This window comes from Myodes glareolus, chromosome 11 (assembly GCF_982192425.1).
Source record: "Myodes glareolus chromosome 11, mMyoGla1.1, whole genome shotgun sequence".
NCBI classification, from domain to species: Eukaryota; Metazoa; Chordata; class Mammalia; order Rodentia; family Cricetidae; genus Myodes; species Myodes glareolus.
This window is the reverse complement of record NC_142036.1, coordinates 81,575,401-81,602,980: the sequence shown is the minus strand read 5'-3', so window position 1 is coordinate 81,602,980 and position 27,580 is coordinate 81,575,401. Positions and strand designations below refer to the sequence as shown.

Genomic DNA, 27,580 nt, shown 5'->3' with positions numbered 1-27,580 from the left:
CTGAGTCTTCTAACAAGACAGTAAGGTGTTAGGCAAGGACAGCAGGAATCCCGAGTTGTTCAGTATCCTCACCGGATCGTTCACATTGGGAGCGACAGAGCTAGAAACTCAGCTAACATTGATCAGAGTCCAAATTTCATACTTAATTCTTTTTACACATTGTTGGTGGATTTTCCTGAAAAGCCAAATTCTGTTTATAATTCTATTTGGAAGATTTTCAGTTCCTAAATGCTAGAAGAGGAAATTATGCTTAATAATTCTTTTGAGATCTTGCCTCCCATTTTAATATTTTTTTTCACAGTGTGAAGAAAACACAAACCTTCAGGATACTACCCGCTACCTCAAGCTTCCGTTTTCCAAGGTCATCTTCCATGGGAACAATAATCAAACCATGAAGGCCACAAAGGAGTCCTTTTGGATAACATCGTTTCTCTGCTCTACAAAACTCACTCAAAATGGTAATACATGAAAGCCCTCCACCTAAGGGATGTATGGTACCATTTTACTTGACAGCCCCCACCTAAGGGCATTGTGAACTGTGTGTATTTTGGTAAGCATATTCAGCAAGGATTAGAGTATTTAAGAACTTTGCCCTAGAAAAGCTATTGATCCTTTTATTTAGGATTGCTAACCAAGTGAAAACAGTAGTGACCCCTTGCATGAAATTTAGTGATTTAAGAATTAACCAGTGTTGAAACCTGTGTCAACTAACTCCTCAAATAACCCAGTAAAAGCCAAGCTGCACTTAACACAAGGAAAGATCTAAGTGCCTCCACTTTAAATCCCTGCTTTTATAGCCCCGTAAACAGCGCTAATTGCAGGCTTTAGGATAATAAAGCTTGCTTTGTTGTTGTTTTTGTTGTTGTTTAATTAGACAGATAGTGCTTTTCTGTGCAGCATTGCTTTTTATGTCATTGATTGTTTAGCAAGTTATGATTAATAAAGCCAGTGCATCTCCTTGGCAAATGGTTATGAAAACTGTGCCTGTAATGAAAGATGTAAATTAAACATTTTGAATTTTTCATGGTTGCCATAGAAGGCTTCTGGCTAGCACCCTGAATACCGTATTAATAAATTAGATGCAATATGTTGAGAGGAATCACTTCATTAGAAGGCATTGTATTTCATGTAGTTCCTGTATCTAAGCTGTGGTGTGTGTGTGTGTGTGTGTGTGTGTGTGTGTGTGTGTGTGTGTGTGTGTGATGGGACAGTCTGTGGGAAGACATGGCTATCTTGGAATGTGGGTCTCAAAGGCAGCAAAGCACAGGGCTATAATAGTGCCCCCTTCCGATTCCCTTTCGGCAGCATGGCAAGACTACCATAGTTGCATGAGACACAAAGTTGTGGTAAGTTTTCCTAGACTTTCTTAGTATCCAGTGTTTAATGGTTTAAATCTTGACTCAGTGACTATAAAGTATTTCCCAGACCTCCGATGTTTGCTGTAGAGGTTATGAAAATAACAAAATCAACTAGCTCCCCAGACAAAATCTATATCCATCCTACATGGGCTCTTTGTGTGTCTATGCAGCACTTACTGTTAATTAAATGTCCTAACTGGGATGTTTTGGAGTTGTATTTATTGGCTATTGTTGCTACAACAATCCTTACCAATTTTCTGCCTTGAAGAGACAGAAATGTACTCTGTCTCTGGAGTCGGATATAAGTCCCGTTCATGTTAGTGATGCTGCGTCTCTTCTAAGGTTGTAGAAGAAAGCCTTTTCTTCTCATCTTTTCTAGTTTCTAGAAGTAATCTACATTGATCGGATCACGGCCACTCCCTTCTTCAGAAGCTACCAGGGCAACATCTTCAAATTTCTCTAACTCTGATTCTCTGCAACTTTTTAAGGTCCTTTGTGATGACAGTTCTTGGAAAATCCAATTTTATTTCCTTGTTATCAAAAATTTGAGCACATTATAAAGTTTCTTTGTCAACTTCAAGTAAACATACAATTTCTAGGAATTAGGATGTAGATATATTTGAGGGTTGTTATCCTACCTACCACACAGCAAATAATGATAATATTGCCTGAATTTGCTGTAGTTCTAGGGCTTAGGGTGTTGTTAGAATTATAGACATAAGATAGGAAAATCAGGTCCTGTAGAAGGAGACTGCTTATTCATTCCTAGCTGCCCAGGCCTGAAATAATCACACAGAAACTATATTATTTATGATACTGTTTGACCAGTCATTGAAGTGTATTGCTAACTAGCTCTTACATCTAGAATTAACCCATTTCCATTCTTTTATATTTTATCATGAGGCTCATGGCCTACCAGCAAGGTTCCAGCTAACAGCTCATATCTTTCCCCTCTGGCGACTCCATGAAGTCTCACTGACTCTGCCTTCTTTCTCCCAGCATTCAGTTTAGTTTTCATCACCTAGTTCTAAACTGCCCTATCAACAGGCCAAGGCAGTTTCTTTATTAACCAATGGTATTCACAGCATGCAGAGAGGTAAGGTCCCACATAAGGTCCTAAAGACTCAAAACTGCTTCCTTATAAAATCAAGAGAAAATTTTCATGTAAATACCAAAGAACAACTATTTGTGAAATTCTTACATAAAATATCTGACTATATGAAGATTGAATCAGTATTTTAGGGACTCCCAACTCTGAGGATACCGACACACGCTTCTTGACTATGTTGACATCAATTAACCTTGCAATGGAAGTCAGCTCAGAATGGGCCAAGAAATCAATAGTGTGTTTCAAAAGATAGGAAAGGATTGATGGTGGGGAGTCAGTCTGTCCTTCTGAGATTTGCATCCTTGACCTACATCTCCGTATCTTCTACATAGAAGCCAATTGGAATTAATTCCAGTTCCAAAGTGAACTTAGATTGGTGTGCATTCATTTCACTTGACTTGGAAAAAGATAAAAATCACAAGCAGCCATCTCCTTGTAACAATTGGTGCCCAGCGTAGCAGCCTCTCTCCTACAACATTCCATTTCCATTTCAACTGGACACTTAGTGGATGCTGTGCTCTGAAGGACTGCTCTCTCCGGGCAGATCTGCGCTCAGGATTCCTGAGAGGTCCGCCTCTTCTCTCTGTGTGCAGTCCAACATGGTTCATGCCTAGTGCTCCAAAGCTGGACCACTCTGCAGGTATTTCTGATGGACAGATAATAGAGATTCTTCAAACTTCTGTACAGGAATAGGAGACCAGGTGTGGCAGTACACACCTGTAATCCTAGCACTTGGGAGGCAAAAGCAGGAGGATCAAGAGTTCAGATCTTCCTGCCTACATAATGAGCTCTAGGCCAGCCTAGGCTACATGAGACCATGTCTCAAATACACAGACACGGACACACAGACACACACAGACACACACACACACACACACAGAGAGAGAGAGAGAGAGAGAGAGAGAGAGAGAGAGAGAGAATTACTAAGGAGTAATTACATCTTCATTTATACTTGGTAAGCTAGATAAAGAGTTTCTTAATAAATGCTCCCTGAATAGAATGTAGAAAATCAGTTATTTCAGTGTGGAACGTTTCCCTGATTCCCTTCTAGTTTATCTTCAGATGACTGAAGCAGACTAGGAGATTTTGCCTTAACGCTGAATACTGTATGTGCACAGCTGTTGAGGTCCTAACCTGGGCCCTGATAGGCTTAGCAAATTAGGTTTGACCACCTGTTCTCAATAGTCCAGCATACAGGCAATTTAATAGTGGAAAGGAGATTTATTTAATGCAGTCACATTGGGGATAGGAACAAATAAAAGATCTAGTGAGCTACAAAGTCTGACTTTAGGGTCCTGATGTGAGGCGTAGGTTTAAGGAGAGAGCCCAGGATATACTAACTGAGTCATCCCAGTCAAGGTGGTCCTTTCCGTCATCCTTGTTTCTGCTTTAGTCTGTCTTGCAAGGTGGTGTACCAAATTATCCGGACTTTGAGGAATCTTTTCCTGGGAGACAAGTTTCTCCTCTGGGTGGCACCAGGCTTCCAGCGTTTTCTCTTTCCCAAGATGGGACTTCAAGGGAAATTCCAGTTTCTTTGGTTGATTGTTTCAATGCTCTAATAGCTAAAGAGATGACACAACTATCTCTTTAGTTTCTGCAGGTGTGATTACCTAGACAGACATACCTTGTTTGCTCGTTCACTCCCTGAAGTATGACAGGCTTCACTGAGATTCATCAGCCTGCTTCCAGAAAAGATGGAAATGTCTGGAATACTCCAGTTGGGTTTCTGGCTGTGTTCATGAGGTCCCGTACTCAGTTCCGCACTACTCCCTCAGGAATGTTCTTTCCTGTCCACATTGCTTGGGGCTCTGAGGTCCTTCAGCTGCCTCTACTTTAAACAAATGGAAGGAAGAGCCAGGGCAAGAAGTAAGAGCTGGGTTTGGGGTATAATGGGAATTAAGGAGAGATATCAGGGAGACTTCAAAAGACAAGATGCCAGGGAAGGGTGGCATTCTGAAATCTGATGCCAGAATAAGGAGAAAGGGACAAGGCAAGCCAGCCAGAAGAGTAATGGACCAAGGCCATTGTAGAATTTGTTCTGAAATGTCTGATACTGTAAATATAGCCAGGAAGTTTTCATAAGGGTTCCCTTATGCTGCTGCAGAATGTCTGGCTTAGATATGAATATTTAACAATGTGAGGATTTCTTTAATGAATGGTATAATTTTATAACTTTATAAATTTATATTTTGAAATCAGTTTCTTAAAATTTTCTCCATGTTTTTATTCAAAGTCCTCCTTTGCTTATCTCTGTTTGTTGTAGATAAACATTTCTATTTGGTACAGAGCTCAACGTGTAGTGAGCAGGCGGTTTTGGATTGAGTGATATTTGCATATGCGTGAACTGTTTGGAGAATAAGACCCACGTCTAAACACAAGGCTCACTCCTGTCTCATGTGCACCTATGTATGTAGCCTGAGGGATGGTTTATACAGCATTCTCTGTGCTGGCATTTTGTCGGCCCCGTTGTGTGAGGACAGTGGTCATTTAAGGTTTTCAGAGCATTTCAAAGCTTTACTTTTCATATTAGGAATTTTTGATTTACAATGGAGTCTTCACTCTTAAGTCCGTCTTTTCCGTTTTTCCTTTATTCCCTTCCTATTGTCTCCATAAGGCCATCTCACCTTAACTTCCTCCTTGGCTCTACAGAGTTTTGAATCATTGGTGGCTGTCATGGTTTCCTTGTTGGTCTGTCTGTCTCTCAGCAAGCCCCATTGGGTTCATCTTGAAACCAGAGCTTTGAAGTGAATTTTTTTGGTTTTTTTTTTAATCCAATCTGGAAAATCCTTTCTGGCCCATCTCTTGGCTTCTAAGCACCGAGGGTCGCCCTGACAGGTTCCTCTACCCCACACCTTCCCTAGCCTGGAAGTTCTTCCTGTCCTTATTGACCGCCAGATGCCATCACCCCAATCCTTTGGAGATTAAGGAAGCTTAGGCCATGGTGCCACCTCCCTGAAACAGTCTAAATTCTGCCCAAGAAAGATGGGGGCAAAGTTTGTCCCTTCTAGTCTTAACGGCGTATTGAAACATGAATCCACCTACCAGTTTCAGAAGGTACCTGGAAGAGGTAGGGCTAGATGCTTGCTCATAAGCTGTGATAGAAGAAGGCCTAGAAAGCCAGCAACAGATCCTCTTAAATCCCAAGACTCACTAGATCGTCTGCTGGTAGAATGGGCTTGTTTTCACAGTCTGTTGACAGTGGATGATCCTAAGGTCTGAGCTATCTTAACAGTCAAGAAGACCTTCATTGCTGGGTAGGATCGGTTGCTAGGTAGAGTGTTCAGGTGTCTTAAGCATGCATCAAACAGGTTCCTACCTCCTAGGAAATTCTTACTAGGGGGTGGCAGAAAATGATACAGCAGATATCTGTTGACTGCTTACACTGTTCTTAGTACTGGGGGTCCTGGGCCACACTTGCCACTACTCTCTCGGCGTTTACAGTCTATTTGAGGTATAGACAGCTTCAAACGAAAGGTAAGTGCTGCTGCGAGGCAGGAGCGTGTGGAAGGGACGGAGAGCCTTCCTGGACAACACCATGGAGCAGGAGAACTGAGCAGCAAGCAGGAGCCCTGGGAGTTGGGGAAGTAATGAACACACCCTTAAATTAATCCCATCCCAGGGCAGAGAGGCTAGCCCCAGTGTGGGGATGGGGGTCCCAGTGTGGGGATGGGGTAAGCACTACATTTAAGAAGTCGCCTTTTACCAGTAGAACACGTTCATGAGAGAGGCTGTCCTCTATAAAAAGCAATTAATCTTCCTTTTCTGTTTGAAAAGGTGATATGCTTGATCTTTTGAAGTGGAGAACCCACCCGGACAAGATCACAGGCTGTCTCTCTAAGCTAAAAGAAATCGATGGCTCAGAGATAGTGAAGGTATTTGCTGCCTCGCTGACCACGTGGGCGCCCAGCACCCTGGGAGGGCGAGAGTGGGGCCTACTCATTGCCTTCTGTTTCTTTAACCCACAGTTCCTACAAGACACACTGGATACCTTGTTTGGAATATTAGATGAAAATTCCCAGAAATATGGCTCTAAAGTGTTTGATTCTTTGGTAAGTTTACCTTTCCTTGATACTAGCAGGAAAAAAGTATGTCTCCGCATCTTGGCTTTAGGAAGCCTGTCTCAGAAATGACTGCTCGATACTGTAAGAGTTCGTTTCCTTCTTTATTTTTAACAGACAAAGAAATGACTGGCATTCTGTTTTATGAAACTTTTTTCTTCTTAGGTCCACATAATAAATTTGCTGCAGGATAGCAAGTTCCATCACTTTAAGCCTGTCATGGACACTTACATCGAGAGTCACTTTGCTGGAGCGCTTGCGTACAGGTAAGGCCCTTTACCTTGCGGTTGGCGTAGCAGCTGTGCCTCTTCCACTGTGCAGAAGCCTAAGCAGCTGCAGAGGAAGACATAGGGGAGTAGGGGCAGAGGTGGAGCTCAGCTACGAAGCCCTGTCTTCCCTCCTCAAGAACCCTGCTCAGTGGCTATAGCTTATTTTACTAAAAGAGGAGAAGAAAGAAGAAGAAACAAGGAGGAGGAGGGAAGAGAGAGGGGAGGAGTTGGAGGAAGAGGAGGAGAAGAAGAGGAACAAGAACTCCGGAAATCTGTCCCTAAACCTAGTACCTTTCTTTCCACCCCCCTTTTACCTGGTACGCTTTGGTCTAAGCTGTCAAGGCTCTTCTCTCTGTGGAAGTCCTATTTCTATACTGCGCTCTCTTATGTGTGTATGACTGAGACAAATAATTATAAACAGAAAGCAGCCTTTGCCTTCATCCCTGTTCCAGAGCGCCCATTCAGCCATTAGTGTTTACAGAGTGCCCTTGCTCGGGGCTCTAATGGACAGACCTGGTCCCGGGACTCACGGACATCAGCTGTTAGATCGTGACTGCTGCGCAGCTCGCAGCTCGGGTTATATAAGGAAAGCGAAGGAAGGGCCGTGAGCAGTGCCCTGCCTCAGCCCTGCCTGCCTCCAGAAAGCCTAGTTAGAAAGGCCCTATTGTGCTCTTCTGTGAAGACTTGTTCCCTGGCCAGTGGAATGGGGATTAGCTAAAGGGAGTCTGGCCAGCTAACTTGCAATGCGTGGGTTTTGTGATTGCTTGGTTTTTGTTGTTGTTTTTTTTTTTTTGTCTTTCCATCATTTAAAAAAAAAAACTATGACTGAACTGTTTCCCAGAAATGCATTTCAATGAGACTGTAATGTTATAAGTGGTGTGTTATTATTTACTTTTATTTACTTTTGCCTTTGTTTCTTAAACTAAGAAAAAATAAACCAGTAACCAGAGAGCAACTTTCTCTTCTGGAAATATACCTTCCAGGGCATGCTTTCCCAGTAAGCTGGCCTGATTGCAGGGGTGTGGCTTGCCATGGACCCGTTTATCTTCATTCCCTTCCCACCTCTCACCTGCCCCTAAATAATCTCCCCTGCAGTGTTCACAGGGGTGGTGAAGGAGGAACCCCAATGATAGCTTGTTCAGGATTGCTCGTGACAGCTCTCAGGTCAGCAGGACATTTCCAGATTGAGGGCAGTCTGGGTGGGCAGCAGTGTGTTTCCGTCTTCAGTGTCAAAGCGGGTCGCGATGTGGACCTGCGGTTTCCAATAAAGTCATCCTAGAGCAGCCTGGCAGGAGACCGTGTGGAGAAGGAAGTGGCTTCCTAATGTATGGCTGTGTCAAATGGATTGTCATTTCACTGAGGATTGACCATTTTGCCATCTGCACGTTTCTCCTCGTGCTTCAGAGATCTCATCAAAGTGCTGAAGTGGTACGTGGACAGGATCACGGAAGCGGAGCGGCAGGAACATATCCAGGAGGTGCTGAAGGTAATGGCGCGGTTGAGAACCGCTAACAGAGGCTCGCGAAGCTGGCGCGAGATGGTGGCGGCCTAATTGGTTTCTTCTGCACAGACAGTAGTTGGTGATGATACATTCCTGACATTCCAATTCAAAGATCTTAATCAGTTTATGGCTGCTCTGGAGCTGATGACATTTGAAAGGGGCATTGCCGTGCCTGTCCTGAATCCTTGCTCCTCTGGGTTCCTGTCAGTTGAGGTGACATCCAGGATGGGCAGGAGAAGTAGGGGCAGAGGGAAAAGCTGCAAATGAGCAGCTAATTAAACTTGGAAGTGCCTGGCTGCTTCACACCCCTGACAGAGCTTCTGAGAACCCTTTCTCTTCAGTTTGACGAGACAATAGGGTCACCTAACAGGGATCAAAATGAAGACACCCGAGACTTAACTGAGTCTCATAATTGAGTAACTTCCACATCTCTGGACCCAGTGTACTGAGCCAACAGTGGTGTTAACATAACCTTCCAGCATGTCGAAGAATACAGTTCCCAGCTCCTGAATTCCTTTCCTCTTCTTCCTGTCCCTTCTTCCCTCCCCCTCTCTCTGTATGATAGACTCCCAGGATAGACTCCAACTGTCAGTCCTCTTTTAAGATTTGGGGCAAGGGACATAGTTCAGTAGTATGTGCTTGCCTAGCAAGTGTGCGACTCTGGGTTCACCCCAATAATACCACAGAAAAAATATAAATTCTTAAAGCGGAGTCCTAGCCCTAGCAGTCCCCCCGATTCATATTGGGACTATCGTATGTGCTGTCCGTAGATAAGTAGATAATGCATACATAAAGTTTTATGCATACAAAATATTTGCATTTTCTTTCATTATCAATTTATTCTCTTGGTCTGTTTGAAAACCAAATGCTAAGTGACAAGTCACTTTTGAAGAGAGTCATCTCTTCATCAGCTAAATTAAAAATATAACTATTTGAAGATCAAAAATATTCAGTGTTTCTAACTTTAGAATTATAAAGAAATTTTAACATGTTGTGCTCCTTTGGCATCAAAGAAGAGGAACGGCTTCTCCCCTCTAAATGCATATCATTCAAAACCCTCACTGCGCCTCCAGTTTTTGGATGAATTATTTAAAAGTCTAACACTGTTCTGTGATTTTTTTTATGCTATGTCATTGTTACATAAATACTCTCGGAGTTCTTTGAAGCTAACTTTCTAACATTATTTTTTTCAAGGCACAAGAATACATTTTTAAGTACATAGTTCAGTCGCGAAGGCTGTTTTCCCTTGCCACGGGAGGGCAAAATGAAGAGGAATTCCGCTGCTGCATCCAGGAGCTCCTTATGTCTGTCCGTTTCTTTCTTTCCCAAGAGAGCAAAGGGGCCGGAGCGCTGTCTCAGTCGCAGGTAATTGTCTCCCATCTCTGCTACAACTGCAGTTTGTTTGGGTTCACTCACCAGCTCGATGCGCAGCCTAGTGCCTTCCTCCTGTAGCTTACCCATCACCCGGTTAGACTTTGAAGATCCTGGGGCTCTAAGCACCAGCCTAGCAGAATCAGCTCCACCCACAGATCCCATACAGATCCCACACTGGAGTAGAGGCAGCATCCATCCACCATGCTTCCATTCAGCAAAACACATACCGTCAACTGGGGGGCTGAATTCACGTGAGCTAGTCTGTCCTGCTTCTTTTCCTTCAGCCTCATATTGCTCTTTAATCTCTCAACTTGAGCATCATTCTTTTGGACTCTGCTGAATTTCACCTTATTTACTGTAATCTTCCCAGAGCTGACGCTCTAAGACCAATACCAAGCCCATGCTGCCAAATTCTATTACCGGCAGTAGCCTAACATGTGTGTGTGCTTGGGATGCACTCCTGCACCAATATGTTGGCTGTTTTCTTCTGAGACAGGGTACTGTGTGACCTAGTCTGGTCTCTACCTCTCAATGGCTGGGATTGGCAGATGGGAACTAGCATGCCTGGCTCTGATTTTCTTTTTGTGTTTATTGTTGTGTTTCAAGTTCAGGATCCATCTACATTCGAAATAGCATTGCCTTTTATGCATTCCAAGAGGCAATTCTTTGTATATCTCTCAGTAATTTCTTAATTCTTCTTTTATATTTTTAATTCTGATGGCTTCATTAAACCCTGTCAAATGGAGAGGCAGCCCTCCCACCATTCTGCTAGAAAGTTAAAAGCTTAAAATCAAAGGTTAGACCAAGCTGGGTCTTCGAGTGTTGATGTGTTGGGAGTCCATGTGGCATGTGGAAGGCCTACCATACAATGATCTAGGGCCAGAAGTCCCCAGTCCTCTTGATTACAGCACTGCGTTTTTCTTGACTGTGCAGGCAGTAGGGCTTGCCATTCTCTTCCTCATAGATATGGACTTGTCTTCTGTCTAGGTCAGCATATAGCACAGACTCTTTTGTTTGTTTTTGTTTTTTCGAGACAGGGTTTCTCTGTGTTGCTTTGGAGCCTGTCCTGGAACTATCATGTAGATCAGGCTGGCCTCGAACTCACAGAGATCCTCCTGCCTCTGCCTCCCGAGTGCTGCTATAAAAGGTATACACCACCACTGCCCAACTAGCACAGGCTCTTTTAAATGTCATTTTGTACTCTAGAGTTAATATAATCACATCAGAGAACTTGCCAGAGACCGCAAAAACAAACATCCACCTTGCCGGACCTGACTTGCAGCAGTTAATAATTTGAGAATAATTCAGTAGGCTTACGACATATTCCTTAGAGTTCTCAGAATTTACTACTTCTACAAAAGCCTTTGTAATTAGGATTTCACCCTGAAACATCTATTTCAACCATTTTTTAATCCTGGAGACTAGGTACCTTTAATTGTGATGGTTCTGCAGGGTACAGCAGCCTTGCTGTTTCTGTAATATTCTGACTCTTATGGCTCTTGGTTTTCAGAGTTCTGTTCCACAGTCAAGGTGTAGAGACAACTTTGGCTGTTAGTTTTTGAGTATAGAAAGTTTCTGAATATGCTAATGATCCCACTGAAGTCGTTCTTTGTACTCTGCTTATTTACATATGTTTCTGTGAAGGCTTTATTTTTAGTTTGATGCAAAGTCAGAGTTAATGTAAGATTGTGAGAGGTTGGTTTCCTTTAATAAACAAAAGGACATTGCCTCCCCCAATATTTGGTAGCAAGGTTAATGGCACATCCTTTCCCATACCAGTTCATTGTTGACCTTCCACTGTTCTTCAAAAAAGTAAGATGGCAATAATTTGGTTGATGTGACGTTAATTTTCTGTTGACCCTGGCATACTTTAGCTCGATGGCTTTAAAACCACCTTTATTTATTGGGTTGCAGTTTTGTCTGCCAGAACTCTACACAGGCTTGGTTGAATTCTTTCCTCAGAGTTTCCCAGTGTCAAAATCAGGACTTGATTTCTTCCTGAAGGCTTTGGAAAAGAATAGGACCTTTCAGGCTGTTGGCAGGAATTTGAAGTCTGCCAGGAAGGCTGGAGGGATGGGAGGTGCTCTATCTTCTGGAAGCTACTTGGAATGGTTTTCCCATACGGTTGTTCAAATCCAGCAGTCATATGCTATGTTGTCTCTGTACTTAGTTGTTTCTCCTGCAACTGAATGAGAAACAACAACAAAGCCAAAAACAACAACAAAAACTAAAGGTTTGTCATTAGGTTAGGCCCATCTGTGTTATCTGTATACTTAAGAGTCAGGTAAGTAGCATCCTTCATTTTTCTACAGAATCTTTTTTTTTCTTTTTTTTTTTTGGCAATGAAACATAAAGTAATTCCAAAGCTACCAGGGACAAAGGTCCTAGTTAATTCATCTTAAAATTGCATCCGCCTCATCCAAAACCAAGGATCCCAGTGCCCCACGTTTCTTGACTGAGTTAAAAGCAGAAACTTACCTTATTGACTTGACTTTGTGGAAATCTTTCCCACACGATCACATGAGTTACAACCCAGGGCAGACTCAGATATCCTGGAGTCTAAGACACCTTCCCAGCACTCAACTAGGCCAAGGGTTTGCTACCCACTGGGTCTGCTTATCAGTGGGTCAATGGATTACAACTCAGTGGGTCTGCTTTTGAGTGGGCCAAGGGATTGCTACCCAATCGGTCTGCTCATCTTAGGCCTGGGAGACTCATTTATTCCTCTAAGCCAAAATCCAACTTGACAACAGCGCCTGCCTGCCTGAAAAGCCCTTCCTTAGACAGTCATTACCTAGAACCAGCTCAGCCGCTGTCGCCACAGACCTCTGCTTCCCATCCTGTGCACCGACTTCTGCCCCGGACTGTCCTGGAGGAGAAGATGAAGGGCACAAGGAGCGAAGGAGCAAAGGCCCGAGACCTTGCTGCAAATTCCTTGTAATTATCTTTCCCGATTTGTCTCAGGGCATAGGAAGGTCAAAACCAAATTGTACTTTTATTATTTTCAAGGATAGCTTTTATCTGTCCCATTGCGACTGGCTTCCCGCCCTCATCATAAAGTCCTTTTGCTTCATACTTTTCAGTGGTCCCATGATAAAGGGACTTTACATTTCAGGCATATTCAGACCGTTTTGTTTGGAAGTAAAGAAGTATAATACAGAATTCAGGAAAATTTTAAAGGATGCCTGAGGAAGAGAATTTGACTTTCATGATCAGAAAGATAGGCACGTTGATTTTTCTTATTTTACTTTTATTGATTTTACTTCATCTTTATGACTCAGTTCTTTGCAGAGTACACTGAAGATTATATAAATAGTCTTTAGCAGGGAATCAAAGTTACTCATTTTAAGAATATTCAAGCAAATGAATAGTTTTTGAGGAACAAGCATGATGTTTTTATTTTGAAATAGAAAGAAGCCATAGTAAAATGTATTTGAGAATATTGGGGGTTGTGGTTGCATTACTGCTTGTCTGGCATGCTAGGTTCCATCCTCAGGACAGAGATAGTGGTACACGCCTGTCATCCCAGCACTTAGAAGGAGGATAAGAGGAATCCAAGGTCGTTCTTGGCTACACAGTATGTTTGAGAATAGCCCAGCCCACATGACGCCTTGCTTTTAAACAATTATTTAAAAGTTAAAATTAATTACAAAAAATTAATATTTTTATTGACTGCCTGATAGTGATGTACACTATATGGTTTCCATAAATGCATTCAATCCTATATGTTAAATCTATAATCTTTAAGAGTAAAGAATCATAACTTTTGTATCTTGTGAATGTTGATAGCTTTAGCATTAGGAATAGAGTTTTGGCTCTTCTTCAGTGTGCTGCACTGAATAAGCACTAAGCTCAGGAGCTTTGAATTTGGTTCCATGTTGGAATCATCAGAACGTGTCCACTCAAGCACACATCAGGGGTCATCTTAGAAAACCAGCTTGTCTAGGAGTCTTGGCATATTAGATCTACATGGTCTGCCCTCCTTGGGCAGATGTAAGGTTGGTTGACGGCTCCAATGCCTCACGTCTCTGGGCTCCACATAGGCTTCCCTGTGATGTTTGGTCTTAGCCCAGTTGGTTTTGGTTTTCGATGCTTTTCTTTAAGTTATGCCTCTTGGCATGCAATAACCATATTGATTTTTCTTCTAAAAAATGGTAAGTGGATTTGTTTCCATTAAAAGCTGTTTGTGGTTTTTAAATACGTGGAACAATGTGAGGAACTACTCTAGCGATCTGTTTCTTGACAGCTGTGAAACTAAAGCTTACAGGACAAAAGGGCTTCCCAAAGTCACAGTGCTGACTAGAAGCGAGGCTGCTACATAGAGCCACATTTTCTTGTTCTGTCCAGGGTTTCCTCCCAAATCACAAACCCAATGCCTTAGGGAACCGGTGTGTCTGGCTTCTTAAAGTGAAATGAGATTTAAATGAGCAGTTCAGAAAATTTCTCCAAAAACAAAAGTAATCTCAGTGATCACAGCTCAGAACTCGGCCGTGCATATTTGGCAAATACGGCTGGGCTGTAATTGCTGGTTGGGTGGGGTGGATGCCAGTCATTTGCTTATGTCAGTGATTTTTCCAAAAGCTCCAGTTTTTATTGTGTTATTCTAAAACACAATTTCTAAATTCTAATACCTTTCCTGTGTGTCGCACACTTTTGTTTTGGTTTAAATTTCTGCTACTTAGCTCTAGATGATAGAGCTTTTGCTCTTCGTTTTCTTCTCCTTAAGAATACTTGTGGCAGTCCGTAAACGTGGTGACATTTTACATCTTATTTTTATGGCATCGATAATTCATGCACACTCCCTCCTTGTTTTAAGGCTGTGTTCCTGAGCTCCTTTCCGGCCGTGTACTCAGAACTGTTGAAGCTCTTCGATGTCCGGGAAGTGGCCAACTTGGTGCAGGACACTCTGGGCAGCCTGCCGACCATCATGCATGTGGATGATTCGCTGCAGGCAATTAAGCTTCAGTGCATTGGCAAAACCGTGGAGAGCCAACTCTATACCAACCCAGGTACAGTGGTGATTCTCTAGCTTATTCCATAGCTTATGTCCAGAGGTCAAAGGAGCAGTTCAAAATGAAAAGTACTTTCCCAAAAGCCTGACAATTTGGATGGAAAATATATTTATCCATTAGATATAAAAGTGTGGCTAGCAAAGTGTCATTTCTAGACTGAATAGGTCAAGCACAGTGGCTCATCCCTGTAGTCCCAGCTACTTAGGAGGCTGAAGCAGGCGGATCTGGAAGTTTAAGGATATTTTGAGCAAAGTACACATAGTGAGATCCAATGACCAAAGAAAGAAGGGAAGTGGGGAAGGCATTGAATAAATTATCAATTGTAATCACAGGTCGTAGTAGTATGGGCATGATTCCCATGCTTACCTTGTTGGAGATTTCCTGTCATATGAGCAAGAGAAAAGCTACCTTTTCCTTCTGAGATTCATATATATATGAATATGCTTAGTCATTGTTCTGTTGCTCTGGAGAGATACCACAATGTAGGCATCTTACTTTTTTAAAGGTGAATTAAGTTGAGGGTTTGCTTACAGTTTCAGAGGGTTTCGGAGTCTGTGATCATCATGGTATGAAGCGTGACAGGGGGCAGGCAGGCAGGGCTGTAGTCGAGAACAAATGTTTTATGTTCAGTGAGCGAGTGAGACTCAGCCTGGTGTGGCCTTCTAAATCCTCAAAGTCACTCCCAATGACACACCTCCTCCAACAAGGGCACATCTAATCTTTCCTAAACAGTCCACCCACTGGGGACCAAATATCCAAAGAGATGAGCCTCACCCAAACCACCTTAGTTTGTGTTCTAAAACTGTATAGAAGGTCTTTGTATTCTTGTTCTTTATGGTATGCCAACATCAAGACATCAGTTACCAGATGGATTTTGCTGTAGTAGGTATCTTTAAATTATCAGGCTTCTCAGATTCTTCTTTTCCTGAAAGAAAATAATAAAGTATCCTCCTTATTTTAAAACTTACTTGAAGTGATTCACCAGCTAAGAAGTTTTTCACATAGATTCTTTCTGGAGTTATTTTTCCATTTGAATGTAAATGTGAGTATATAATACCAAAGACACTGAAAAAAACACCATTTTGTCATAAACCATCTTAAGCATACAGAGAAAGATAGAAGAGATAAGTAAATCATAAACAAGTCTTAACATCAAGTATTTACTGTAGGTCTTTTATTAAGGAATTCATCACTTTTATATTTTCTCAGCTGGGCATGGTTACATACACCTTTTAATTCCAGGCCTCAGGAGGCAGAGGCAGGGGGATCTCTGAGTTGAGTTCGAATTCAGCCTGATCTACAGAGCAAGTTCCAGGACAGCCAGGGCTACATAGAGAAACCCTGTCTTAAAAAGAAAGGAAGGAAGGAAGGAAGGAAGGAAGGAAGGAAGGAAGGAAGGAAGGAAGGAAGGAAGGAAGGAAGGAAGGACCATTCCTTTCACTTTATATTTTCTTTATAGAAACTTCCAGAATTTCAGAAATTCTGGGTGTTATCTTCTAGTCCTTCATTATAAGACAAGCTGTGTGACCTGCCCCACCCCTTGTTTCTGTTTCCTTTCGTCTTTACATAGTATGGTGCATGTCACTCTTTTCTTTCCGTTTTAAGCCGGTAGCATGTTGTTCCAAGCTGATATAGTTGGAGTACATACATTTTGCTGTTATAAAATACTATTTTACTAAGTTACTATATCATCACCCATTTTGTTCTCCTGCTGAGGAAGACTTGTTTTTAATGTCTTCTATTTTTCCTTTTGCTGAAATCAAAAATGCTCCAATCAATGTAAAACAAAGTTCTGACTTTTGATTTCTCTTGATTAAAATAAAAAAATCCCACCCTTCTAGAGCAGTGGTCCTCAGCCTCTCAGCCGTGACTCCTTTGGGGCCACATGGCCCTTCCCTAGGCATAGCCTAGGAAACCAGAAAGCACGGGTGTGTTCACATTATGATCTATTAAAGAAGCAAAATTCCAAGTCATGAAGTAGCAGCAAAATAATTTTATGACTGGATATCACCACAACACAAGGGACTGTATTAAAGGGTCGAAGTGTTCAGAAGGTTGAGCTCCATTGCTGTAACATGAGGGGCTGGCTTGTTGGGGTTTCTGTCCCGCCCGGTACCCCAACAAGCCAGCAAGCCCCAAAGAAAATCAATCACACAGAGATCTCTATAAGTTATAAAGCTGATTGGCCCATTAGGTCAGGCTTCTTGTTAACTCTTATAACTTACGTTACCCCATTATTCTTATCTATGTTAGCCACATGGGCTCAGTACCTTTCTCAGTGTGACAGCTTATATGTTGCCTCTTCGGTGGTCTGGACAGGAATGGCTGAGGAACCTCCCTGCTTCCCAGAATTCTCCTGTTCTCATTGCATCACCTCTACTTCCTGTCTGGTTTTCCCACCTATACTGCCTGCCTGGCCAATCAGCGTTTTATTAAAATATGATTGACAGAATACAGACAATTCTCCCGCACCACATTGCTCTAGGGAAAGATACTGCCTCCTTCTGTAGTTTCCAAACTCTGTCTCCTGAAACTAAAGGGTAGTGTTTCTGCAGCTGGGGACTCCTCTAGGGTTAAGAGCAGAGGTGTGGGATGGACAGGGGCTGAACAAGTCCCTAGTTTAACTCAGGCATCAATCTGCTTTCTCCAAACTAAGGAAGATCGGCTCCTGTCTCATAGGAATTGTGATTGCTGCTCTATTTCCCATATACTGACCAGATGATCCTTTATTAGGTAAAGTCCTACCTGAAAAGGTCAGCTAAGGTCATAAAATAGGTTTCCAACAGTAAGGAAATTATTTGAGAGGATTTTATTCATTCCACAGACACAGTTCCTTTAAATTCCTGACCTTCAGTGAGCAAAATAGAAAAAGCAAGATCAGAGAGCTTTTTAAGAAAAGACGCCAACACACTTCAGAAGTTAAGCTAATCAGGTCTCTGTAAAAGTTGGTGAGGATATTTGCTAAGGTTGCTCCGGAGATGCTCTGTGCCTGGCCCTGGAGGAGGGGCCCAGTCAGGATTAGGAAGTGGAAAGTTGCCATACGGCATGGAGGAGGTAGGAGAGCTAGGAAGCCTGTGTGCCCTGGCTACGGGCACACTCCCCTTGAAGGATTATGGAGCAGCAGAAGCCGCTCACAGCCAGCATAGTTGCCCAGTGATGCTTGACTTGACATTCACTGACTCACCGTAGAAGAAAACAAAGGCTGTGTCAACGGTAAGGTACAGCATACCCGGAAGAAGCCTGTCTTCACAGGGGGAAAAAAGGAAGGCTCCCTGGGAGTCTTCCAAGATCGAAACGACCGTGTTTAAATCACATGCCGCTTCCCATGGTAGGGAAAACAAGAGAGAGTTCCAAGTAACCATGGCATTTAAACTCCCTCACTGAGAACTCAAGGGATAAGCAGGTTGGTCCATAGTATCCTAGGAGTGAAAAGATATTGAGAGGAGAACTAAATGTATATAATATGAATGCCTGAACTCACAAATGGAAGAAAATAATTAGATGGGGGTTAGAAGAAGGACAATATAAAATTGTAACTGTAAGCATGGCAGGGTGACCGAAGAACCCAAACACAAGGCCCCAGGAGTGGCCCACTCAATGAAGCAGATAAAGGACAACACCTGACCACAGGTTGAGACCCCCTGCTTTACAGATTGAGAGGGCCGAGGGAAGGCACCTAGTGTTAAATATACAATATCGCACATCACAATAATTCCTCAATAACTCTGAGAACTAAAAGTGAAAACCAAAGCAATGAAGTAGGGTTCCATCCTGAGGACCGGAAATCACAGCATGATTTTTTTCTCAACTAAGCTGTAACCCAGAGATAGCAGTACAATGGTGGGGATGAGCATGTTCGAAGCTGTAATCCTCAGCTGAAAACACAGCACTAATTCTTGACTCTCTCTTCATGACAACTCCACATCTCCAACATAGAGTACCACCACCAAGACACTGGCTATTTGTAATTTATTACTGAGGTTGGCTTTTATGAGCAGAGACGTGGTTCATGATACAGAAGCAGGAAGAATCTGACCAAGTGCACAATCTGTCTAGGGGGCTCGTGTTAGCCATAGAAAGAAGAAGGTCCACAATTGGACCCCATGTTAAGAAAATAAAATTTAATTTTGGAGAATTTGACCCTAGCAGGATAAGCCCACCAAGAGACCTAGAATGTTTTGTAAATGAAAGCTGTAATAGAATCCAGAGAAACCGAGTAGAGGAGGCTTGCATTTTAGAGCAGACTATTCTGGCAATGACGGGAAGGGAGCTGGTGAGTAGGGAGCGTGGGAGGAGGTGTGGAGGCTGGGAGTCAGGAGGGGGAGTTTAGGGAATGGCAGTGAGAGTCTCCTGTACTGCAGATCAGAGAGAGTCTGTAGGAGCTGTGAGAGTCGGCTGTAGCTCTGTAGGAGCGGTGAGAGTCGGCTGTGGCTCTGTCCCTGCTAAGTGGTCCCTGTTTAGCAGGGATCGGCAGCCACCCGTAGAGAAGGACATATTTTTAAGTTGTGTGTCAGACACATCCCATGCAATAAGACCTCACTGCCTGCTTCACAGTGAGAGGCCCCTCTGTCCTGGGCCTTCTGAGCAGTCTGCAGCAGAAGGGGAATGAACTGCCACTGTTTAGTGTCTGAAATAGTTTGCTTAGACCCCAGAGTCAGACATGGAGAGCCAACTGCTGGGCTCCCCCATGCCAGCCATGTCCTCCACTCTAGATGAGATGCTGTCGGTTCTTGGGGTGCCAAGCTGCCAGCACTCCCTGCTTCCACCTGGAAAGAGAAGACTCAAATAGCTTATGGTGGCAATTCTATTCGCAAGTCATCAGAAGGAATAGCCCTCTAGGGCTCCCCAGTTACACCCGTAATTTTGTAGAAGGATGGCAGCTGTAATAGAAAATAAGAAAGGACTGGGACAATCACTCAGCAGTTAAGAGTACTTGCTACTTTTCTAGAGAACCCAAGTTCAGTTACTCAACTGCCAATAACAATCGGATCCCGCAGGGGATCCAATGCCATATTCTGGCCTCTGAGGGCACCAACACACACGTGAGAGGCACTCACACAAGCACACAGACATATGAGGAAAATCAAAATAAATCTTTTTAAAAATTAAAATACAAATGAGAGGAAGATAGAATATAATGCTATTTTAAACTATACTCTAGGAATTATTGGCATAATGTTTGATTAGGTTTCTATGTTAATTTGTTAACCTCAAGAATAAAATCTTTGCTCTACTTGAAGAGTACCCAGTAATGCTCATTCCTTAGACCTGCGTTCATGTGTTGAAGAAGTATACAGGTCTTGGGTTTTTTTAATGGAGATTTCTTATCAGTTATATACTATAAAAATATATTATAAAAGCAAATATCCAGGAGAGTAATGAGTAATGGGTTAAACAAACAAAAGAATAAAGAAAAAGAAAGAATAAAAAACTTACTTAGGACCTTAGGATCACTAGTGTTCTGTCCCCTTTTCTCTGGACACTTTATCCCTACCCCAACCCATTCCCTACTTCTGTTCTCAGATTCCTTTCCCTGGGGGAAGACTAAGGGCCAAGGCTTTGAACACACCCTCCACATCCCTGAACCGTACTCAACCATTTCCACAAGCTGTCCATAGTCTGTCCTGAAGTTTATCACAGATTTGGGGCTTGGCTTAGGAATCTGTTAGCTGTAACTTCATGTTGGGTACTCAGGATTCGGTACACTTCGCTCTCTTGCCACGGTCCTGGAGTTTTTAGTACTGGCCTGCAAAGCCAGCGCATCTCTGGAGAAGAGGCTCCATCATCACTCACCCACACAGGCACAGACTTTCAGGGGAATGGAGCGTGAGGCCAGTTAAGTGCCACAGCATCTGCTGCGGTTGGCATTGTGACAGGAATAGCCTCATCCAGCTGCTGTCCAGGATGGGCGCAGCAGATGTGCTGGACTGTGGTCAGGTGCCTTCTGCCCTCATCCCATTTGAGCTGTGTCCAGTGAAGACAGACATGCCAGGCCCTTTCCACTGCCTTAATACCTAACAACTTATTTATCCAGTAAATACTTATTATGGGAAGAACCCCTATAGTATGCTTTTTAACTTTATAAGTTTAATGTATTGCATATATTCATTTTTTTTATTATTCGACAATTTTCTACATACCCATTGTATCTTGAGCATATCAACCTAAATCCTTCCCACTCTCCAAAATCTCCCCTAATACTTCCCGTCCAATCTTCTCTCTTTGTTTCGAGTGTGTATGTATGTAGTGTATGTATGTATGTATGTATGTATGTATGTATATATATGTATGTATTGAGACAAGGTTTCTCTGTGTAGTCTCGCTGTCTTGGAGCCCACTCTGTAGACCAGGCTGGCACTGAACTCAGAGATCCACCTGCCTCTGCTTCCCCAGTGCTGGGATTAAAGGCATAAACCACCACGCAGGGCTCATGTCTTCTTTCTTTAAATATCCCACTGAATTCCACCGGTGTTGCCTATGTTCCCATGGGTTTGAGACCGTCCTCCAGCCTATGAACAACCCACCAGCAGCTTGTACACCCCCACACATAACCCTTCCTTCCCCCCAGAAGCTCCTACAGTCATGTATGAAATTCAATCATAAATTTCATGGAAGGTAAACAGTCTCTGCCCTTGGTCTTCTTTGATCCAGCATTATTCTGCTAGATGCTGAACAAATTATGCCAATGTTGAACAAATAGTTCTAGGGTAAGATGTGGCAAAGTTAGTGCTGAGGGGACTTTGCCAGGCAACATGTGACATCTGAGGGAGGCATGAGGTCAGTCCTACCCAGAGTCTGTCAATGTTCCATATGTACTGATCCAATAGCAAATTGATGTTTCAAGGCGAGGTCCTACCCTGAGCTCCAAACCTCAATAAACAGCTGTTCCCTACCCCTACACGTCACCACCTCCCAGGCTCCTGCTCTCCCCTGGTTGCTATTGAAGTTGCAGCGTTCTTCTCTCTCATGGTCTGCTCTCTGCCGATAGCAAGCACACCATTCCTTCTCACCTTTACCCTCCATTGCCACTCCTCACATGGCTCCCATCTACCCCAAGGTCTCTCCATGCAGCCCAGTCCCCAGCCTTGCTGACACATCTGCAACCTTCCTGCCTTTGGTTTCCACATCTCCTTCCTTCTTCCTATCTTCTGTGTGACCAGCGTCTCCCTTGGAAACAGCACACGGTGTTGCTCCAACCCCTGTAACATCCCTCTTGTTCCTTTGGGGGCCTCGCACCAGAGTTGGTCCTCTAGGGTAGTCCTCTGGCCCTGCCTGTCCGCTCTGTCCCATCTTCTCTCTGCAACCCACTGTCTTCAGCTCCTCCTGGGTTTCCCTCCTGGGTTTCCTCTTCATCTATTCTCCAGGGCACCATTTAACTCTCCTCTTTGCAGAAATATCCTTCCCGCCCTGGCTATTCCATTACTGGGCTCGTAGTTTATTGTGTTTCCCTTCTTGGATCAGCAAACACAACTCTAGATAAATAATTAAATATCCAGTTCAGTGCTCATTCTCTCCCATCTCCACAGAAAGCTCCAGAGAACAGGGTTTTCTTCGTATCTCAGAGGCAAATCTCACACTTCCTTAATATCACCTAGTGCACTTAGGTGCTAAGGAGGCGTTTCGTGAGGGAACACTGCGTCGTGGTTAGGAATTGGTATAGAATGGTAAAAGCTACTGAAACTGTGTATATATATTTTTTCTTTAATCTTATAGGGAAAGCATGAGAATAACATCAAAACAGTGGAAGTGGGGTTGGAGTTTGGGGCGCGTAGAGAGCATGATTGGAAAGCATATGGCATCGGGCTGCGTCCTCATAGAATTTAGGCCACTTGGGCGCCTTATACAAGCTTTACACAGAGAGTATCCTTAGCACTGCACTACTGTGCTGTCTACCAAGTGCGTGCTGTCTGTGCTCCAGTATCTAAAAGATGTCTTTCCAGGTTCACACATCTTTGACTCAGTTCCTGGTGGTTCTAATCTAGTTTCAGGCCCTCCCTGCTCTGGGGCTTCTCCACAGACAGAAGTTTGCTAAGTGCCATGGTTTGGGTGAAGAGTAGTCCTGCCCTCCCGCAGTCCCGGTCTCCTGTTCCAAGACGCTGCCTTGGTGCCTTGCTGATGGCCGGTCCATGTTGGGGTCCAGTTTGTAGAGAGTGATGAGAAGTTTGAGACCTGTAAACCTCACTCTTTGTGGACAGATTCCAACACCAAGGATCCTTATGTAAAGCTGGTTGACAGAGGGAGCTAAGACATGCTGTTTCAAAACTAAGCTAAAGGAGGAATGTACCAAAGGTTCTTGGTTGTCCACCATCTTCCTAGTCTATTCTGTAGAGAATTCCTAACAGCGAGGTTTAGCCACTCCAGTGGATACACATCAAACCAAACAAAAGGCCCCCCTCTGCAGCCATGGAGACCTGTGTTCTGTGAGTTTTGTCTGGGACTTGGAGTATGACAGCATTGTCCCTTTCAAGGGCAGAATCTATATAGCAGATACTAGCTTTAATGTATACAAAGTCAGTTTATCTTCACTTGTTTGACCTGTTGGGGCCAGATATTTCTTTTATGAAAGTAAGAATTAGAATTTTAGCCACTCAGACTGTTAGGCCTTGATGTCCTAATCCTATCTTTTGTACTGACTGGTTGCCTTGGCCCTGGAGCAAAGCGATTCTCCAGACTAGATGGTCACTCTGTTTTTATTCAGCATGGGTGAACTGTTTGTTTCCCTTGCTCCACCCCTAGCTCACAGATATTTTAACACCTTGGCTGCAAGTTGAGTTTTAGAAACCAAATCGCACTAGCGCTGGGACCCTGTCAGGTGAACTTTGCCTTCCCTCCTAATTAAACATGACTACATAGTGCTTTCTGGTTCCTCCGTTTCCAGGTTCTTTCCCTGGTTCTTTTGGTCAGATAATTGCTGTGTAAACAAGTGAAGTGCCCTTTGGGGTGTGCTGCTCACAGAAGGCCTGCAGTTCTGTGTAAAGTTCTTCCCCTTCCTCCCTTCCTAAGGCCAGGCGTCCTTGGCTGGTGGTGCAGTGGCAGACATCAAGAGAAACAGGAGTCCCCAAGCCTCGCTCCTGTGTCACCTGCGTTCCTTTGTCTGTTTTCTCTTTTTGTCCCTTGCTTCTAAAGATGAGCAGTTGTGCAGTGAAATCTTCTAGTGTGAAAGTCAAAGGCCACAATGAGAACATAGAAAGAACTCTCTTGAAAGGAAAAGATTAAGCAGAGAGCACCCCCACTGCACAGAGTGCTGTGCGCTGTCTCAGAGGGGCAAGGACTGGAGGGTGGGACTGACGAGGTTCCAAGCCCGTGACACCGCACCTGGGCAAAGAAATGAGCTGCAAAATGGCAGAAGTAAGAAACAGGTAGAAAGGGTAGGTGAGGAAGTACGGAAATCTCCAGAAAAATGGGACACAAACATGGGAAAATACGAACAGCAAGATCAAGAGGGTCCCATGGGAAACGTATTTGAAGTCTCAGACGAGAGAAAATCAGGACAGCTTCCCCAAGTACAGGGCACTTTACAGCGGTGGTTCTCAACCTTCCTACCACTGCGACCCTTGAATACAGTTCCTAGTGTTGTAGGATCCCCCAGCCATAAATTAATTTTCATTGCTACTTCATAACTGTAATTTTGCTATAGTTATGAACTGTAATGTAAACATGTATGTTTTCGGATGGTCTTAGGCAACCCCTGTCAAAGGTTGTTTAACCCACACACTGAGAACCATTGCCTTTCCGGTTGAAGGGGCCAAGGCAAGGCACATAGCACTAAACACAAATACCATGGATAACAATAGTTCCTCACTAACTCAGAAGGTGATAAGAGAAAAACAAACCAATACAAAAACAGAGTCTTGTACTGAGGACCGGAAATCTCAACAGGAACACTGAGAGTATCTTCGTAATGTTAACCAGAAACTGCACGGTAGCTCTCAAGAAATCAGCAGTGGGGTGGGAGGGGAGACAGCCGAGTCCTCCTCTACCATAGTAAGGTGTCAGGGGTGCTCTGCCTCAGAGAGAATGCGGGAGACAGCAAGAGAAGCATTTGATTTAGGACTGTGGAGGTTAAACACCCTCAGGATGGGGTGACAGACAGGAACGAAACTAGGGCATCGTGCACTGGGGGAAAGTGTTCCTTTTTGTTAATATAAAACTCATAGGGCTAGGGCCCCTGTACCACCGTGTGCTAATAGGTTTGTTAATATCAAAATGGAATTAAAAAGCCAGGAAGGGTTCGGCCGAGGTTTGTGCGGGACCCAAGCATCTGCGACACTAACGGCTCCTCTCTCACAGACTCGAGGTACATTCTCCTGCCGGTCGTATTGCACCACCTCCACATCCACCTGCAGGAACAGAAGGACTTGATCATGTGCGCACGTATCCTTAGCAACGTATTCTGTCTCATCAAGAAAAATAGCTCAGTGAGTACCGCAGGTCAGAGTGTGTGGTTCTCATCAAATGCTTCTGCAAATAAATAAAATCTTAAGTGTCCTCCAAGAAGTCACACCACGGAGAAGTGCCCAGAGACTTGCTTTCCATTTTCAGCCAGGCTGAACTTTTTGGGTTTCTTCAGAAGGAATTAAAATAAACAAACAAACAGGTTACTCTAACCTTGAGTAACCTTGAGTTACCTGGCTTCTTAAAGTTGTGTTTCAAGAAAGAACTGAGCACCGAGTGAGAAAAATTAGCAATCTCAAAGCCTCCCACATGTGTCTTAAATCTTGGTGAAATGAAGGCTGTGTGGCAAAACCAAATTACTGCTTGCATGATGCAGTGGTTTGGATCTGATCTGGGAAAGACCACGTGATGATGCTCGGAAGTTGGCCATGACCCTTGGGCCTAGTCCTGTAGAAATTACAGAAGCCAAGGACAGCCCCCAGGAGACAAGAAGTACCTTGCAGTCCAGCCGTTACACAACCCTGACTGTAGTCTTTTCCTTATGGCTCCTAGAGTCCTGTTTTGCTTGACTCTCGACACAGTATAATTACTGTGAGTTAAGAGTACCACGCAAAATGAGAATACGGCATGTTTCCTTATACATGGGAATATGGCATGTTTCCTTATACATGGGAATATGGCATGTTTCCTTATACATGGGAATATGGCATGTTTCCTTATACATGGAACAACGTCTGGCGTTTGTGTTCAGCTCAGATGTCTGCTCTGACATCTGAGTAGGCAGGGCGTCCTACCTCAGTCTGCGGCTGTTGGTCAAACACTGGGCTCCTTGGCCGCAGGTGATGGAGGGGCTGGAAAAGTGAAGGCTGGGCATCCAGTTGCCCCATTCCGCGTTAAAGTCTGTGCTTTTTCCCCATTCTTTCTCTGTTCATGATCTACTTCTGAAGAGCAGGGGTGGAAACGACCCCAGGAGAGGTGGTGGGAAGAGGGCCCTGCCGGTGCGGAAACAGGGGTGGCATTTTAGAGAAACCGAGTCCTGGTTCTGAAAATGTCATGAGCAGTGCGTACCCAGCAAGGGGATAGCGCACTGTTCCTCTACCGGAAGCCCAGTAACGATGGGAACAAGACAGAGAATGACAGCGGAGAGAAGCCATTTGCCTGGCTTGAAAACTCCCTCTGACCATTTGACCACAATGATCCAAGCCCCGCCTGACTAGGTTGCCAGGTTACGATCACGGTGAGCGAAAACTAGCCAGGTCACTGGATAGACTAACAGCCAAGAGCTGTAGGAGAGATGATTTCTTTCCATTTCTCCTCTATTTAAATTTGGAAATTGTAGTCAGACTTGGACTTAGCGCATAAGGAATTTAGAGCTGAAACCAATTCACTTGGGGAAACTGGGAATTTTCATGCAAATATTACAAAGTTTATCATTAAAATGTATATATATATATATAATATATAATATTTATATCCTCAAAATACAGTTTTTACGAGTATCTGTTGCCCAGAGCCAGTTTGCACAGGTTTTCTCATGCACATATGTTAAGAAGCCATGTCCTCTATGAAGTAAGCAGTGTAGCTACTGTCTCTGGAGTCCTGAAGTGTGGATAGTGTTAGTCACTTCAGGAAAGGAAATCCCTCCCTCCCATGGCTGCTAACCTCAGGGCTCCTTGTAACCAAGAATACTCTGCTTTCCAGTCCCTTACGTTTGCATGTAGGCTTAAGAAACAACTATGACAGTAGCCGTTTGCACATAGCTAGCCGTGGAGCACGATCTGTGTGGCTGCCGTGCTAGGAGGACCCATGTAAGCACAGTGGGGACCTAAGCACTGTGAGGGAAGACCGCAGCCAGCGAGGCCAGCCCCGGTTCCTCAGAGAGAGGATGGCTGGCCGCAGAATTGGTTTTGTTTGTTTGTTTGTTTGTTTTTATAATACTTCTGCCCCTTTAATCCATTAAAAATAAAAAATAAAAAGGTTTGGTGCATGCAAAGCCAGTCTCCTGAGCGTGCTGTTCTTTCTTCCTCCCAAGGAGAAGTCTGTGCTGGAGGAAATAGACGTGATCGTGGCCAGCCTGCTGGACATCCTGCTCAGGACCATCCTGGAGATCACGAGTCGGCCGCAAGCCACCAGCTCGGCCATGCGGCTGCAGTTCCAGGATGTCACTGTAAGATCCTTCGGCATGTGGCACACACACAGGGCCTGGCTGTGCTTTGGAAAGCTCCAGTCTTTTTGGCGATGGGTCGTAGTCTGACTGTGGGAAACCTGGCCCCTGGGAGGAACTAGGACCGTAACTAGAGCACTGGGGTTGCCTTCGCTATACAAAAACTGAGCTAGGAAGCCTGTAGGGAAAGATGCTGTAATAAGTAGGTCTGAATTTCAGGAAGACAACTTTGGTATTAGTTCTTTTCTTTTCTAAATTTAAATTAGTCTATGCTTTTATATCCCCAGTCAACTTGGTAACTTTTCATTCCCCAAATTGCCTAAAGAACAGGGCAACAGCAA

At 43.8% G+C, this 27,580-nt stretch overlaps 1 protein-coding gene across 1 annotated transcript in view; it reads left to right on the top strand.

Moving 5' to 3' along the window:
• Dock4 (dedicator of cytokinesis 4) overlaps positions 1-27,580 on the top strand; it is a 392,500-nt gene that overhangs the window by 265,151 nt on the left and 99,769 nt on the right. The window contains 9 exon segments of the mRNA XM_087911826.1: positions 302-458; positions 6,241-6,338; positions 6,432-6,515; positions 6,690-6,790; positions 8,198-8,279; positions 9,489-9,659; positions 14,485-14,677; positions 24,971-25,098; positions 27,108-27,242. Of these exon segments, the coding sequence (XP_087767952.1) occupies positions 302-458; positions 6,241-6,338; positions 6,432-6,515; positions 6,690-6,790; positions 8,198-8,279; positions 9,489-9,659; positions 14,485-14,677; positions 24,971-25,098; positions 27,108-27,242 (1,149 nt within the window).